Source organism: Schistocerca gregaria, chromosome X (assembly GCF_023897955.1).
Source record: "Schistocerca gregaria isolate iqSchGreg1 chromosome X, iqSchGreg1.2, whole genome shotgun sequence".
NCBI lineage: Eukaryota > Metazoa > Arthropoda > Insecta > Orthoptera > Acrididae > Schistocerca > Schistocerca gregaria.
The window spans coordinates 602693615-602711968 of NC_064931.1; the positions used below are offsets into that span (position 1 = coordinate 602693615).

Sequence of the window (18354 nt, forward strand, 5' to 3'; positions counted from 1 at the left end):
AAGAACCTTCTGTGTACAGTGTATCATGGACTTTTCGAACCATACTTACAGTATGGAGTGACTGTGTGGGGAAACTCAAACAAACAAGAGACAAAATGAGTGTTCACATTTTAAAAAAAGCAATTAGGACCATTTTAAGAAGAAAGACCTCTGAAACATGCAGAAACTGTTTCAAGAATTTAAATATCTTAACTTTTTCATTGTTGTTTATATACAAAACAATAATGTACATCACGAAAGGTAGTGAGGGCTGGGTTACAAATGCTAGTGTACACACCCACAATACAAGAAAGAAGAATGAAGTACGGAGCATACCCCACCGACTGGCAATGCTAGAAAAAGGACCCCAGTACTTTGGTAACAGACTACTAAGAAGTCTGCCCAAAACCCTGAAAGATAGTGTACTTCAAAATGACTTTCCAAAGAAATTTAAAGACTATCTCATTGAAAAATAGTTTTACAGTGTTGCAGAATACTTATGCCATTAAATTTGTATATATTGTTACTCATTATCAGTAACGTAAAAATGTAAGCTAAAGGTGTAGAAAAATAAGTGATAAGAAATGTTAACACTTTGACATGTCCTATATTACACGTACATTTACTGTACACAATGTAATCTTACAGGATCAAATAAAATTCAATTCAATTCAAAATCCAAAGAGATTCTGGTTGTATGTGAAGTATGTTAGCGGCAAGAAAAATCAATGCCTTCTCTGCGCGATAGCAATGGAGATCCTATCGAAGACAGTGCTGTCGAAGGAGAGTTACTAAACACAGCCAACCGAAATGCCTTCACAAAAGAAGACGAAGTAAATATTCCAGAATTTGGATCGAGAACAGCTGACAACATGAGTAACGTAGAAGTAAATATCCTTGGAGTAATGAAGCAACTCAAATCACTTAATAAAATCAAGTCTTCTTGTCCAGACTGTATACCAATTAGGTTCCTTTCAGAGTATGATGATGCATTAGCTCTATTACTTAACAATCATATACAACCGTTCGCTTGCAAAAGATCCTTACTCAAAGACTGGAAAGTTGCACAGGTCACACCAATATTCAAGAAGGGTAGTAGGAGTAACCCACCAAATTACAGGCCCATATCGTTAATGTCAATATGAAGCAGGTTTTTGGAACACGTACTGTGTTCATTATGAATTATGAATTATCTCAAAGAAAACTGTCTACTGACACACAGTCAATGTGGGTTTAGAAAACATCTTTCCTGTGAAACACAACAACTAGCTCTTTATTCACATGAAGTGCTGAGTGCTATTGACAAGGGATTTCAGATCGATTCTGTATTCCTGTATTTCTGGAAGGCTTGTGACATTGTACCACACAAGTGGCTCGTAGTGAAATTGCGTGCTTATGGAATATTGTCTCAGTTATGTGACTGGATCTGCAATTTCCTATCAGAGAGGTCACAGTTCGTAGTAATCGACGGAAAGTCATTAAGTAAAACAGAAGTGATTTCTGGCATTCCCCAAGGTAGTGTCATAGGCGCTTTGCTGCTCCTTATCTATATAAACTATTGGGGAGACAATCTGAGCAGCAATCTTTGGTTGTTTGCAGTTGACGCTGTCGTTTATCGACTAATGAAGTCATTAGAAGATCAAAACGAACTGCAAAATGATATAGAAAAAATATCTGAATGGTGCGAAAAGTCCCTAAATAACGAAAAGTGTGAGGTCATTCACATGAGTGCTAAAAGGAACTCGTTAAACCTCGGTTCTGCAATAAATCAGTCTCATCTAAAAGCCTTAAATTCAACTAAATAACTAGGTATTACAATTACGAACAACTTAAATTGGAAAGAAGACAGAAAATGTTGTGGGGAAGGCTAACCAAAGACTGTGTTTTATTGGCAGGACACTTAGAAAATGTAACAGAACTACTAAGGAGACTGCCTACACTAGGCTTGTCCATGCTCTTTTAGAATACGGCTGCGCAGTGTGGAATCCTTACCAGATAGAACTGATGGAGTACATCGAAAAAGTTCAAAGAAAGGTAGCATGCTTTGTATTGTCACGAAATATGTGAGAGAGTTTCACAGAAATGATACAGGATTTAGGCTGGAAATCATTAAAAGAAAGGTGTTTTTCATTGCGACAGAATCTTCACACGAAATTCCAATCACCAACTTTCTCCCTCAAATGCGAGAACATTTTGTTGACACTGACCTACATAGGAAGCAACGATCGCCACGATAAAATAAGGGAAATTAGAGCTCGTACAGAAAGATATATGTGTTTATTCTTTCTCTGCGCTATATGAGATTGGAATAATACAGAATTGTGAAGGTGGTTCGAAGAACACTGTGCCAGGCACATAAATGTGATCTGCAGAGTATCCATGTAGATGTAGATAGAATGTGCTGAACACCGAGAAAAAGCTGCATGACGACCTACTCCATCTGTGGCTGCTGGTGATATGTCGGAGAGTGCCTTCTTGAAAGCTAAATCAAAAGATCATTCTGTAACGTCTGGGTGCTTTTGTAAAATACCTGAACAGAATGTTCCACAGTAGGGATTCAGTAGTTTCTGTGTCACAGATTGATGACGAAGGTAATACTGACCTCTGTAATATTAAAGTGGTCAGCAGTACTGACATTGTCAGTCTACATATGTATTCTGCTCATGTTCAATACCATGATGAAACTGGTGTATCCCCAAGTGTGATATTAGTAGCTCAAGTGAAAATGGAACTAGTTACATTCAAGGTGCATGATTCAGTACCTAGTGGTAGTCATGCCTTTATTACAATGACATAATCAATTACGGAGAAACTGTCTCCAGATGTCACACCCAATGGGCAAAATATTTCGATATTGTCTCTCATCAATACACTCAGTAATTCCAAGTCCAAATTGCAAAAGGACAATGCCACGAAAGATCTGAGTTTAGTAATATAGATTCTAATATTTGAACCTATGTTTCAACTGAAATGTCTAACATGAAATCAGATGATAAAGAAGACTTTGTCAAATAATTTGTTCAATACTGAGTAAAAGTGGCTCAACATCTCAGCTAAAAATTACTGGTTATTACTTCTAAGGCAGACTCAAAACTTAGCTGTGTGGACAAACTTAGTGAAATATGCACACAAGAATCTGAGCTAAAACTTGCAAAAGAGTTGGAAGTTAATGATAATGTTGGTGACACCTGCATTGAATAGGCAGAGGAAAAGCAAACTGCACATGTAGAAGTGATGTCTAAGGAGTTATCTAGTATCTGAGCTAATATTATGCAAATGCAGAGTACTAGTTTTACTAATTATGTAATGGAGACAAATAGTATGCTGGACACTGAGCAAAGTGCATGAATCGTTTCAAAGTGTATAGGTGGCATGGCACATAATACTGTTGTTGATGAGAGACTGGTCAAAGCTGACAAAGAAATCCAAATTATTTCTCGCAATGGGTAGAACAGCGTTTGTTGGTTGCCTCAGCAGAAGCCACATCTATTAGATGTTGTCAGTCTGAGAGTTCATAAATGTCCTGCTGGTATCTTGGTTGCTGCAGAAACAGATTTATTTCATAGTAAAATGTCTGAAAGGTGATGCATTTTTGGAGAGCAGAACGGCATCAGTCGGATCATGGACCCACTAAAGGTTTTTGTGAGCACTGGTGGAAAGGCATCAAGTACACTGACATGGGAATGGTCACCTGGTATCGAGGGAATGTTGCCCTTTTTACATTTTTAGAGGGTTAACTGCAGCATGTCCTGATCCCCACCCCCAAATAATTATGAAGGTTCTTGCATGGAAAGGGGGGGGAAGGGGCACATGCACGTGCACAATAGTGGCAATAAAACCACACAAACACGGAAACAAGATTATGGTAGGCATGTCAATACGACATGCATCGGCAGCAGGTGTCCACACCCTGGCAGCAGTAAACATAATGGGAGCCACAGGGAGGTGTCAGTATGTGGCTATCAGCATTTTCTCCATGAGCCTTTAAACTGGCTAATGTTTTGTAATGAGATTGACTAGAGGTGATGGTTTCATAGGTCTCTACAATTATGAAAAATTTAAAAGTTGAATAAGATGATTTTGATGTGGATTAAAAGGACCTCTGAGACAAGTGTATAAGGGTCCGCACGGTCTGGTCGCCATCCTAATAGACCATTACGTTAGTTAGTTAGTTGGTTGCGTGTTCCATCGATCAATGGCATGGTACTGAAGCCGTTATGATGTGGAATGTGTCAAGTGCACATATGAAACAAAATTTTTTAATATATAATGATACAGAGTTAAAGATTAATATTTCTATTATTTACCCCATTCCCTTAAATGGCACAAATGTATATACTATATTTATAGATTTATTTATTCCTATTCAAGAATTCATCTATGGTATAGAAGGAGTTGTCAAGGAGATATGATTTCAATTTGTTTTTGAAGCTATTACTGCTATCTGCCAGACACCTTATTAAATCTAGTAATTTGTCGAAAATTTTTATAGCAGCATATTTTACCCCTTTCTGTGCCAATGAAAGGTTGAGCAAAGGATAGTGTAAGTCTGTCTTTTTTCTGGTATTATAATCGTGAATATCACTGTTGTTTTTAAACTGGTCCATGTTGCTGAGAACAAATTTCATTAGTGAGTAGATGAGGCTGTTGTAAGAATTACCAATCTTTTAAAAAGATGCCTACAAGATGTGCGACTATGAACCCCACACATTATTCTAACCACTTTCTTTTGAACAGTGAATACTTTTTGTCTAAATGTTGAGTTATCCCAAAATATTACTCTGTATGACATCAGAGAATGAAGGTATGCAAAGTAAGTTAGCTTACTAATTTCTATATCCCAAAAATTGGCAATTTTCTGATCGCAAAAGTTGCTGAACCTAGTTACTTTAGGAGATTCAAAATATGAATTTTCCAATTAAGATTCTCATCTATATGTACACCCAAAAACTTAGTATGCTCCACCCTGTCTACTGACTTCTGTTGATGTGTTATATTTATTGAAGGAACTGTACTTTATGCAGCAGAATATTGGATGTACTGTGTTTTTTCAAAGTTTAGAGCAAGCTCATTTGCAGAAAACCAATTAATGACTTTTCCAAAGACCTTATTTGTATAATTTTCAATTGGACTTTCTTTTACTAGATTAATAATGATCCTTGTATCATCAGCAAACAGTGTCAGTTCAGCTTCCTGTTTCAGATAGGAAGGGGAGTCATTCACATACGTCAAGAACAGAAGGGGACCCATGATTGAACCCTGTGGAGCACCTAATGTAATTTCATCCCAGTTAGATGAAGTGGCAAACTTATTTAAATCACTTAACCCATATAAGGAAACTTTTTGCTTCCTGTTCATGCATTTTTGGAGAGCAGAACGGCATCAGTCGGATCATGGACCCACTAACGGTTTTTGTGAGCACTGGTGGAAAGGCATCAAATACACTGACATTCTGTAACATAATGTCATGATTCACACAATGAAATGCTTTGGACAGGTCACAGAAAATTCCTATCAGTGACATTTTACTATTTAAAGACTCTATTATGTGGACAGTGAAACTATATATGTTTCTGTGAAATAGCATTTTTGAAATCCGAACTGTGATTTACTAAGTATCCCATTACTGTTGAGGTGGCTAACCACTCGAGCACATTACTTTCTCGAAGATTTTTGAGAATGCTGTAAAGCAACGATACTGGCCGATAATTATTGACATCTGTGGTGCCCCCATTTTTGTAGAGAGGCCTGACAATGGCATATTTTTACCTGTCTGTGAAAATACCTTGTGTTAGTGATGCATTACATACGTGACTCAGAACATCAGCTGTAACTGCTTCACATTGTTTTAATATCTTATTAGAAATGTCATCTACTCCAACAGAACATTTATTTTTCAGAGATTCAATAATTTTACTTATTTCACAAGAGGTTGTTAGGTGAAACTTAATCTGACTAACTTTTTTCAAAACAGACTCTTCCATGTAATGCCTAGCTTTTTCTTTTGAACTGTTCTCACCAATTTTTTCTCCTACACTTAAGAAATGATTGTTAAATACATTAGCTACTTGTGTACTGTTGGTTAGGATGGTCTTGTTTTACCCACCCCAGTGGTTACTTTTCCTGGCTCCCTTCTAACAACATTCCACATAGATTTTATTTTTTGCTGGAGTTGTTAATTTCTTGTCTAGCATGCATTTTTCCTGATTTCCTTACAACTTTTCTCAATATGTTACAATAATTTTTATAGTGTAAAACTACTTCTGAATCTTTACTAGTTCTTGCTGTCTCATACAGTTTTCTTTTTCTTTCTGAAGACACTTTCCTGTAGTAATTCAAGGTTTCTTTGAAAAGTGTGTGGTGTTACATTTCGTAATTTTCCTTGGGAAAATATGTTCAAAAAGGGATTTAAATTTATCAAGAAATATGTTGCATTTATCATTACCATTTGACTCATTATATACATCTCCCCAATTAACATTTCTTAAGCTTTCTCTGAAGTGCTCTATAGATACTGGGTTGAGTGACCTCACTCTTTTACTTAATGGTTTCCGAACTGTACTCCCTGTTAGGTCTTGTAAGTCAATCAGTTGTGCATCATGGTCTGACAATCCATTTACCACAGGGAAAGCTTGTGTTTGTTTTACATCATCTTTCTGTACAAATACATTGTCTATTAGTGTGCTACTGTCTTGAGCTATACGTGTACGGAAATTGATCACTGATTCTACATTATATGTTGTTAATAACACTTTTAGTTAACGCTTTGTATAAGAATTACTTAGAAAGTTTACGTTGAAATCACCACAGATTAATAACTTCTTCTTTTTGTCTGAGAGACAGCATAATAGAGAGTCAAACTTTTTTATGAACAGGTCCTAGTCTCCTAATGGAGACCTGTACACAGTTGCTAATGTCAATACTACATTATCTAGTTGAAGTTCACATGCACAAACCTCAAAGTGCTGATCAATACAAAATTTGCTTACTTCTACAGTTTTGTATTTATACCCTTGTTTTATGGAAATGGCAACTCCTCCTTTATCTATCATACTTCTACAAGTGTAAGATGCTAAAATTATATCCACTTATACTGACACTATCTACAAATGGTGTTCAGACAGACAGATTATATCCATCTCATTCTTATTTTTGAGATCATCTAACACACTGACAGCTCGTCTACTGTATTTTTTATTCCCCTGATATTTTGATGAAGTATGTTGATACTTCCCTTAGTTTTACTCCAATTAACTGTACGTGAAGTTTCTTTTATTCTATTTATCTTGATTGTCATCTGTCTGGACTTTGGCTTTAACCAAAATTTAACTAACTAAAGTTGGAGAATCCCAGAAACCCTGACCTAGGCAACACCATGGTTAAACTTGGCATGTGGAGATGGGAGTATCATGGTTTGAGTGACTTAGGTACAGTGCAGGGTGAACTCCTGGATGACAGTTTCAGACTCTGTGACATTTCTGACAAAATAAAAAAGTATGGCGATTTCAGGATTGCAGTTTTATTCAATGAGTGTAAACAAAATACAGCAGGACAGGAAGTCAATGGAAGAACATTCCATTGGCAAATATCGGCCATTTCAGATCTGAAAATGGACTTGGGAAATGATACACCTGTGAATTCACCTGTGGGCCAGGACTTGGAATTAGGTAAGGAGGAACAATTGAAACACACAGAAGTAACCAAAGAGGAAAATGATAACACATACCGATTTGTATTCAAAAGGAAATATGAGTGCCAACTGTTCTGCAGGCTACACAGTATCTCTGCATTTCTGTTACACATATGGGAAGAGTCGTGTGAGGCACAGCACCTATGTGACTTGTTGCTTCACAACAGGCTGCTTAAGAAGTTCCAGTGATTACCCCTGGTAAGAGTGGAAACTGAAAATTCTCCTGGTAAACAAGATTTTGATTGCAGAGCTGTGACAGAAGATTTATCTCACAAAGATTATCTAGTGCCAACTGTTATTAATGCTAGTCCTATTGCACTAGCAACAGTAGGTGGGGTCAATTCCAAAATATTAATAGACAGCTGGTAGGAAATACCTGCAGTAGTGCAAGAGCATTTTAGTGAATTTCCACACAAAAAAGGAAAGATGGTAATTCTGGCATTGTGGGTCAAAATTTTTGGAAAGATAGGGGAACTGTCCAAAGCAATCAAGCATGAGGTGCTGCTTCCATTTCAATTTAGTAACACTAAGATGGCATACACTTCTTAATTATTACACGTCTTAGTGACGATTTTCTGAATTATTATTTTCGTAAATTCGATTTCGATGCATTTCAGCTGAAGCTACAAGTAGGTGCAACACACCAGTAAGTGACATTTGTAAAATGAAAAGACCAGTGTTTGTGTCCCTCAGGGCTGACAAACAAAACCAACTTAAGGCCAAGATAGGTGAAATAATTTATGCAATGCATGCAGTGTTGGAGACCCTAAAGGAAACATGAAAGGAAATGCTTTTCAGAAACAGTGCAATATTTTCAGACTCTCGAGGAATAGTAAAAAAATCAAGATGTATCTAGTAGTTTTTCTCCAAATAGATGTGTCACAAAAAGAAAGAAACAAAATGCTGGATGGGGGAATCACTTAACATGTTTGAAGTGAGTACAGCAACAATTTTGTAGTAGTTCTGGAAAACGATAGCAATGTACATTAAGTACTAAATTTTCAGACACTGAATGAGGTGCAGAAACAGATAATGACAGACAGGATTAGACTGGTGAACTTCCACAAAGATTTCACAGGGAGAAATTCTTGGCATTGTTGCATATCACTTGTGGTTATTGGAACCTAGTTAGCCTCTGAGTCACAGAAGTATACAGTATGATTGTACGGGTGTTCATTGTGCTGGGTGTTTATGGTTTTTACCAAATCCGCAGAGCAAAAGCCGAAGTGTTGATAGATAAGCTGGAAAAATATTATTTTGTTTAAATAGGAAAACCTCAGGTGCTACATTTAGAAAATGGTCCATTGTTTGTAATAAAGAATGCGAGGAAATCTTAGAAATAGTCTGAGGCATATTAAAATTTCTCCTTATTTTCTGGAAGGCAACCTGACTGAATGCGTTATGAAAGAACTGAACAGGTGTGTAGAACATTTCACCTTAGGGGAAGGACGACCTTGACAAAATTTTATTCTGGTATTTGAGGACATTAAAGGATATAACAAACTGATGTTTTGGAGAACATCATTGGAGAGGCAGTCAGTTATCTTGTGGGACAAGTATTGATCTGAGAGGAAATTGACAAGCTAACCACAGAGAGAGTGCTACAGAAAGCCTATGAGCGGAAGAAAAGACATAACAAAAAGGCCAAAGCTACTATATTTCAGCCAGGAGATCTGGAGTTGATGAAAATTAAAAGAAAGATAGAGCAATATTTTGGAAAAAAAGAACATTTTGTTGGCCTAGCATGGTCCTTTTCTGGTAGATAGTTCTCCTCATCCAACTGCTTATCACCTAGTATACCGCAAATCAAAATGGCCTTTTGGGTTAAGAAATGTGCTAGATTTAAAGATTTATATTAATAAAATAGTGTAGGGGTGTTTCCTTGATTCTGGTAAGTCATAGTTCAGTGACTGTGTGCACTCAAGCTGGGTAGGACAATTGTTCTCTCCCCTGTCCCACTCTATTCCTCTGTGTTTTTAATGGCGCTTTTTTTCCTTCAGTATTTGGTTTTTCTTGGAAGCATATCTGACATCAAAAGGATAAGAAAGGATCTTAGTGAAGGGCAGCCACAGAATATGAGTTGGGTGCGAAATATAAGGGAGTAATCTAGAGAGACCTAAATGACTTAAGGATAATGGTAAGTAGCCCTTGGTGTGGACATTCATGGAAGTGCATTGGTTAAAGATTTGTGCCAAGGTTATTGGCTTGCAAAGATAAAAGATAATTAGCCGAGGTGAAGGAAGAATGAAGCATGCAATCAGTAGTAAGTCTTGGACAAAATAATGCTATCTTACTGAGTGACTGTGTAAATGATAAATACAGCAAACTGAGTATAAGGGAAGGACAAAGCTGCCATGAGTGCTAGTGATATATGCATCTCAGTTCTATGGACACATATTTTGTAAAATGGAATGAGTTGCCTCGAGTGCTAGAGTAAGAGAAAATCAGTTTTTCCTGGTGGTTTTAAATATAGTGGACTGAAAAGCCATGGGAACCAGTGTAAAACAGAAAATTGTAACAAACATAAAATTAAGATGAAATTGTTAACCTAAAAGTTGTGAAACACATTAACACAAAAGATTAAAGCCACAATTTTGAAATATCCACATCAAATCGGATTTGTTTATCATAATTCCTAAGAACATTGAAAAAATAAGAGAAATGCTTCCAACTCATCATATAGCGGAGCTGCTGTCGCAGATAGGAACAACAAAAAGACTGTCACACATGCACGACTGCAGCCTCTGGCAGCTGAAGCCACACACTCAAGTGTGTGGCTTCAGCTAGCAGAAGCTATACTCACTGTGTGTGTGTGTCTGTGTCTGTGTCTGTGTGTGTGTGTGTGTGTGTGTGTGTGTGTGTGTGTGTGTGTGTGTGTGTGTAAGTTGCGTTTGTCCAATTTTTTATGCATAAAATTGAACAGAAATAGGGCGAGACCCATTGGAGATGACGCCCAGGTGCCTAAACATGCTTGGGTAAAGAATAAATAAAAAAGGAAAGACACCGTGTTTAGCAGAAGGTGAAGTTTTCAACGCATAATTCGCCCCGCCCCCCTTTTCTCGATTCATATACGCCTCATTGCAGTTCCACCATTCAGTTTAAAATGACAGTATAGTACCCTGTTCCCAATATAGTTCTTGGTCCTTTTTATCAAAGAGAACAGTATGGGTGTCATTTGATAGGCTGAAGTGGGAGACATTGACAGAAGTGGGTGTGGGACAGGTGCTAATAGAGATTGAGGTCTGCAGGGTTGTGGGATTGAAGAACGTATTTTGCGAACAATTACCATCTACACAATTCAGATCAGCTTGTCTTAAGTGGAGATCTTGATAGCACAGGTCACGAAGCAGCCACTGAAGTCCAGACACTTTTGTGTTCAGTGACATACTCTATCACTAGATGGTCATGTTTGGTCTTGGCTGCAGTTTGCTGATGGCAAGCAGCCATTGGTGGTCATGTTCATGAAAAGGCTGTGCAGTAGGGATGGTACTATGTTATTTCAACTGTGACATTTATTCCTTGAAGTATTTGAATCAACTCACTCAGGACTTTGTAGTATCACAAGTACAAAACTCAGCTACAGAGGTCAGAAGCTGACAAAGCACTTCATGAATGCCGTATGTTAATAAAATGACACTTCAATTCTTGTGAGTCACTGGATTACACATTCTATCAATGGAGATATTCAATTAAAAAGATTAATTCTCTTGAACTACAACACCCATGAATAGAGCATTATTACTGAAGCAGCTCACAATGGGACCCTCCATACTGTAAATCACGGATTTTGATGCGCTTCAAATATGTTGTAGAGGCTCTTACTGTGAGTACCTGGCTATTCAGTTTTTTTTTTAGCAACAGTCCTTGGTTTTCAAGAAAATCAATTTTGAAGCTGATTGCATGCTTTGTATACCCGTAACGTTGCATATATTCTGAGGAAGTTAGCGTAGCGCAGCAGTAAAGGTACACGCCTACCGTCCTGGAGTTACCTTGTTCGGATCCTGCTAGTGTACTTTTGTTGGTTTGTTTCTTTTCTCCTTCAAAATCAACCGAATTTCTCAATTTTATTTCTAAGAATATCAACAAACAGTGTAAGGTGTGGGAAATTATAAAGATATGATCAGTTACTAATTTTTTCTGTCATACAATGGTACAAAATCTTATTTTTCATCGTCTACATTGTTTGATGTGCCAAAACAATATTGTGAGTGATGCTTATCATAGAAACAACCAAGGCACAAATTTTCGTAGAACCACGTGCATTTTATGAAAGCAACCGTCTTGCAGGTGCGCAGTTTCTTGATGAGCGATACCGGGAAAAACAATTCTTTTGCATTGAAAACCATTTCTCTTTCATCCGCTAATTTTGATGCGAACCATGCGTATCTAATCATGCTTTCAAAATTAGGTGTGCTGAAATGATGTAGGATTAGCGAATGTAATTTTATCGAATCTTCCCTAGAAGCAATCTCTCTATTGTCTTTCATCAAGCATTCTGAACAATTTTCGTGATTTTCACTTTCGGTAAAAATGACATTGCAGGGCTGGAAATAATGAGTGCACTTTGGTGGGACCACTTGTAGGGTGCAGGTGCTCACTTTCCTTTCATCAGGTAACAGATGATCGTATGAAACTGACACCCAAGAACTTCCATGCGACCCAAACTGATGACAGTCTTACTGTTAGAGAACACATGTTATGCTGAGACATTTATACCCCTTACTTACACTGCACACTAATAATTTGCAAGTTGTGACTCTTCTTTCAGTTTTTGTTTCATTATTTACAATACATTAAGATTAACTGACACTGGAGTTTTATTGCAGCCAAATAGAAAAAAAAAAATAGAATCATCCCTCAGAAAATACTGTTTTTCCTACAAAAAGGCTCCATTTTTTATGGAATATGGATATTACTGTCATTAAACACCTCTTGGAAATGTCCCAGGTGACCAGTACTTTAAATCAAGCAGCAGATAGATTAAAAGACCAACAATTCAGTAAATGTTTTGGATACTGGGAACTTAAATTTAACATGGCTATATATAAACAGGATGAGATGGCTTTTACATAGTGCTGAAGTTCTGAAGAGAATACGATTATCTCAAAATACAAAAGAACGCATCTGTTAATAGCTAAAATACACTGTTCTAACATTATGGAGGGACAATGTCAACAGAAGTAAGAATGGACACAATTTTTAAATAGTGTTTCATTAATTAGGACAGCATGAAAATAGTGGTGCATGAACAGCATGAGTAGTGCAGCACAAAAATAAATATATAATTCACAGTACGGAAACAATATCAAAAGAAACTTGCATACCGCAGAAGAATTGACATCCCTTGGTGATGACACATCTAGGCTTGATTCTTCATCTTGACAAGCGCCATAGGGAACTTCACTTTTCACTTTTGCTGGAAAAATTAAATAATAAATTTCATGTATTGTCTTATATTTCGTGCACACTAAGAGAATTCACCTAGGAAAAAGAAAAGTAATTTACCATTTGTTAAAATATCTGAATCCGATGTTAAATGAGGGGGGAATGGCCGCTGAACTGAGCTACGATGCTCAGATGAGTTAATCATTCCTGATGAAGCAATGTTTGCTGCCTTTTTTTTCATACGTATGGAATGTTTGGGATACTTGTAATGTGTCTGTGTTGCTGATCCAGAAAGCTCTGGGTCACTTGCATCACTAAAATCTGACGGACTTTCACTTGCAACTGAAAATAAATATTTTAGTTATTACAAGCATTATAACACTTAGTAAAAATTGGCTGCTCAAATTAGTTAGTGCCTAACAGAAAAAATCTAAGAAAAGTGAAAAGACACTATTAATGTTCAGCACTTAGATAATACAACTAATGCAAACAGCTTTATTACAAAATGTTACATGTTTTATTACTAATGGAACCAAAAGAAGAGTTCAACAAGGTCGATGAAAACTTCACATATGTCTCTTCCAACTCGTGCATACAGGCAGCGAGACGATAAAGAATTATGGAAAATCAGAAATACATGATAAGAACATGTTTCATGCATCAAATTAACTTTCTGATTAATATTACTCCACATTCTTGATTCAGATGTAACTTTTGCAATGATGATGGGCAGGTTGCAGCACAATAAGTTTCTGAGAATGGAGGCAGTGACTCCAAAACTAAAAGGTCAAGTTACATTAATGTGACCACCTGTCGCAAACCTTTGGCACTACAGATGTGTAGGAAAAGAGTCAATGGCATTCTGGAAGGTGCCAACAGGGATGTGGAGGCATGCCAAGTCCAGAGCAATGGCCAGCAGTGCAAGATTTCTCAGTTGAGAATCCACGGTGTGAACATCCCGATCAGATTCTTGATCCAGTTTAAATCTGGAGAATTTGGTGGCCAGGGAAGTATGGTAAATGCATCAAGGTGCTTTTCATACCACACATGTACGCTGCAAGCTGTGTGACATTTTGCATTAATCTGCTGGCAGATGCCAGTGTGCTGAGGAAAAAACAAACTCTACGTAGGGGTGGAAATGATCCCCAAGGGTAGATGCCACGAAAACCTTCATCAGACCACAATGCTTCCACCTCTGGCCTGGACCCTTCTGATGATTGGTACATGGCCACACCACACACACCAATGCCCATCTGTCCAATAGAGCATAAAATGTGATTTATCTGTAAAGGCCAGCTGTCACCAGACAATGGATGTCTGGTTTCAGTATTGGCATGCAAATTCCAGCCTTAGTTGCCATGAACAGCAGCAGATGCATAAACAAAGTGTCTGCTGTGGAGGCCCATATACAATAACGTTCGCTGAACAGTCGTTGAGGAGACACTGTTAGCAGTCCCTTGGTTCATCTGGATAGGCAGCTGCTCAACAGTTGTATGGCTATGCAAGATCTCCTTAGTTGTTACTCACTCCTTTCATCAATGGACCATGGTGCACCACAGTTGCCTCGGCACCAGTTTTGGATAATGTCATGCATGATGTACTTTAACCACGACAGCACAGGAATAGTTTACAAACATAGCCATTTCATAAACACTTCCACCCTTGGCCTGAAAGCCAATGATCTGCCCTTTCAGAAGTTTTCGCATTACGACAATGTCTGCACTGTTTTCTGCGACATGCTTTACGTACCCCCCCCCCCCCCCCCAATTGCTAGTGCCACCATCTTTCTTCTGTGCTAGTGCCACCACCTGCTTCAATGCGAGATACTTTTGATAATTTCCACAATGAAACTCTTTCTCGAAATCTGGCAGAAAACCCACAGCGATTCTGGTCATACATAAAGCACACCAGTGGCAAGATGCAATCAATACCTTCACTGCACAATAACAATGGTGAAGTTACTAATAACAGCGCCACTAAAGCAGAATTACTAAACATGACTTTCCGGAACTCCTTCACCAAAGAAGATGAAGTAAATATTCATGAATTCCAATCAGGAACAACTGCCAAGATGAGAAACATACAAACAGATAGCCTCGATGTCGCAAAGCAGCTTAAATCAGTTAATAAATGCAAGGCTTCCGGTCCAGATTGTATACCAGTCAGATTCCTCTTAGAGTATGCTAATACAATAGCTCCATATTTAGCAATTATATACAACCGCTCGCTCACAGAAATATCCGTACCTAAAGACTCGAAAATTGCTCAAGTCACACCAATACCCTAAAAGGGAAGTAGGAGTAATGCAGTGAATTACAGGCCCATATAATTAACGTCGATTTGCAGTAAGGTTTTCGAACATATACTGTATTCGAACACTATGAAGTACCTTGACGAAAACAATTTATTGACACATAGTCAGCATGGATTCAGAAAATATTGTTCTTGCGAAACACAACTAGCTCTTTATACTTACGACATATGAGTGCTATTGACAGGGGACGACAAATTGATTCCATATTTTTAGATTTCTAGAAGGCTTTTGACTCCGTTCCTCACAAGTGTCTTCTAACCAAACTGCGAGGCTATGGAATATCGCCTCAGATGTGCGACTGAATTCCTGATTTCCCATCAGAAAGGTCACAGTTCATAGTAATAGACGGAAAGTCAGTGCGTAAAACCGAAATAATATCCCAAAGAAGTCTTATAGGCCCTCTATTGTTCCTGACCTATATTAATGACATAGGAGACAATCGCAGTAGCTGTCTTAGATTGTTTGCAGATGATGCTGTCATTTACCATCTTGTAAAGTCATCATATGATCAGAACAAATTGCAAAATGATTTAGGTAAGATATCTGTATGGTGCGAAAAGTGGCAGGTGGCCCTGAATAACGGAAAGTATGAAGTTATTCAGATGAGTACTAAAAGAAATCGGCTAAATTTCAATTACGCGATAAGTCACACAAATCTGAAAGCTGTAAATTCAACTAAATACTTAGGGATTAGAATTACACATACCCTAAACTGGATCGATCACAAAGATAATGTTGTGGGTAGAGCCAACCAAAGATTGCGATTCATTGGCAGAACACTTAGAAGGTGCAACAGGTCTACTACGGAGACTGCTTACACCGCACTTGTCCGCCCTATTCTGAAGTACTGCTGTGCAGTGTGGGATCCGCATCAGATGGGACTGACGGATGACATCGGAAAAGTACAAAGAAGGACAGCTCGTTCTGTATTATCATGAACTAGGGGAGATAGTGCCAGGGACATGATACATGAATTGGAGTGGCTATCATTAAAACAAAAATGTTTTTTGTTGCGACGGGATCTTCTCATGAAATTTCAATCACCAATTTTCTCCCCCATTGTGAAAACATTCTGTTGGCACCCACCTATATAGGGAGAAATGAGCATCACGATAAAGTAAGAGAAATCAGGGCTCGCACAGAAAAATTTAAGTGCACATTTTTTCCGCACTCCATTCGAGAGTGGAACGGTAGAGAGACAGCTTGAAGGTGGTTCATTGAACCCTCTGCCAGGCATTTACTGTGAATAGCAGAGTAATCACGTAGGTGTAGAAATGCTCCAACAATGTATGTACATAGGATGGGAGTGTATGTAGGGAAAGGGACACAATAGTCTGATATGGTACTTTTGACTGCCTGAAAACTGTTTCAACAATGGGTTTATTACACACACTTCCAACTATTATGCTTCAACTGGCGTATTTGATAATATATGGGAGTGTGACGTGAAAGTATTACACACTTGCATGAAAAATTCAAAGGACTTTCCCCAGTGTAGGTTTGGAAAGCTGAGAACTGAACAAGGACATGGTCATTAGCTTTTGGACCAAGGATGGAAGCACTTCCAAAATGGATAAGTTTGTAAACTGTTTGCATGCTGCTGTTGTTATCGTGCATGGCACAATCCAAAATCAGTGACGATGTGACTGTGATTCAGCACAGGCCATAGGTAACAGAAGTGAATATCGGCCATGGAGATGTAGATGAACCAACGGGCTACCAACAGTGTCTCCTCAACAACTGTTCAGTGAATGTTGCTGTGTATGGTCCTTCACAGAAAACACCTGGTTTATGCACCCATGACTGGCTGCTGTTCATCGGCGATGAAGGCTGGAATCTGCATGGCAATACCAAAACTGGACATCCATAGATTGGCAGCAGATGGTCTGTTTGGATGAATCACTTTTTGTGCTTCATTGGACAGATGGCCGTTGGCCCGTATGGTATGAAACGTCTGAAAGCGAACACTCTGCAACAATCATCAGAAGGGTCTAGGCCACAGAAGGGATGTTATAATCTGGGGAATGTTTTCATGGCATTCCCAGGGTTATCTCATCATTCTGAAAGGCACAATGGTTCAACAAAAGTGTATCCATTTATCCTTTGAGACCATATTTGAGCTTTTGGCACATGATCACATTGATGTGGTTGGACACTGTATCTTGGGTGGAATACAAACAATGGACCGGTCAGCATATAGTTTAGGCTTTAACCAGTACGCAAGCATGAGTGTGTGTGTGTGTGTGTGTGTGTGTGTGTGTGTGTGTGTGTGTGTGTTTGGGGGGAGGGGGGGACACAGCGTGCATTCATGTGGGGCCATGCACGTCATGTATACATGCATCCTAGTACCCCTGCTCATTACAGCATGAGTCTGAAAGCTAACAAAGTTTTCATTCCTTTCAGTGTGCCTATCAATGACTCAACACTTTACTACTCACTGAATGTTCTCCTTAACTCCTAAATGATGTATTATATAATATCATTTTTGTGGATGGATTGATCACATTTCAGTCTTTCACATGTTGGGTGTGGATACCACAGGACATGACCATCATTGTGTGCATGACTAAAAACTAATTTAGAGTCTCCTGTCCTTGTGCACACTCATATTTATCAACTTTCCAAAGTCTGTGAAACTTTTTATTTTTTTTAATTTACATGTCAAGTTCCGTGGGACCAAATTAAGGAGCAAATCTCCAAGGTCATGGAACATGTCAGTACATGAAATTACTACATAAAGGTAATAATATAAAAATAAATGTTTATGGAACTGAAAAAAGTCAATCCTTAAGTTTAAGAAAACACACTCAACAATACAATAAGAATAAGCTTCATTTTTCAAGGAACTCCTCAACAGAATAGAAGGAGTGACCCATGAGGAAACTCTTCAGTTTCAATTTGAAAGCATGTGGATTACTGCTAAAATTTCTGAATTCAAGTGGTACCTTATTGAAAACTGATGCAGCAGTATGCTGCACACCTTTCT

At 38.2% G+C, this 18354-nt stretch overlaps 1 protein-coding gene across 6 annotated transcripts in view; it reads right to left on the minus strand.

Moving 5' to 3' along the window:
* LOC126297586 (rho GTPase-activating protein 190) overlaps window positions 1–18354 on the minus strand; it is a 296415-nt gene that overhangs the window by 49736 nt on the left and 228325 nt on the right. For all 6 annotated transcript variants that reach the window (XM_049988556.1, XM_049988559.1, XM_049988558.1 and 3 more), the window contains 2 exons: window positions 13175–13396; window positions 12994–13085 (listed from right to left, as the gene is read on the minus strand). In XM_049988556.1, the coding sequence (XP_049844513.1) occupies window positions 12994–13085; window positions 13175–13396 (314 nt within the window). The remainder of the gene's footprint in view (window positions 1–12993; window positions 13086–13174; window positions 13397–18354) is intronic.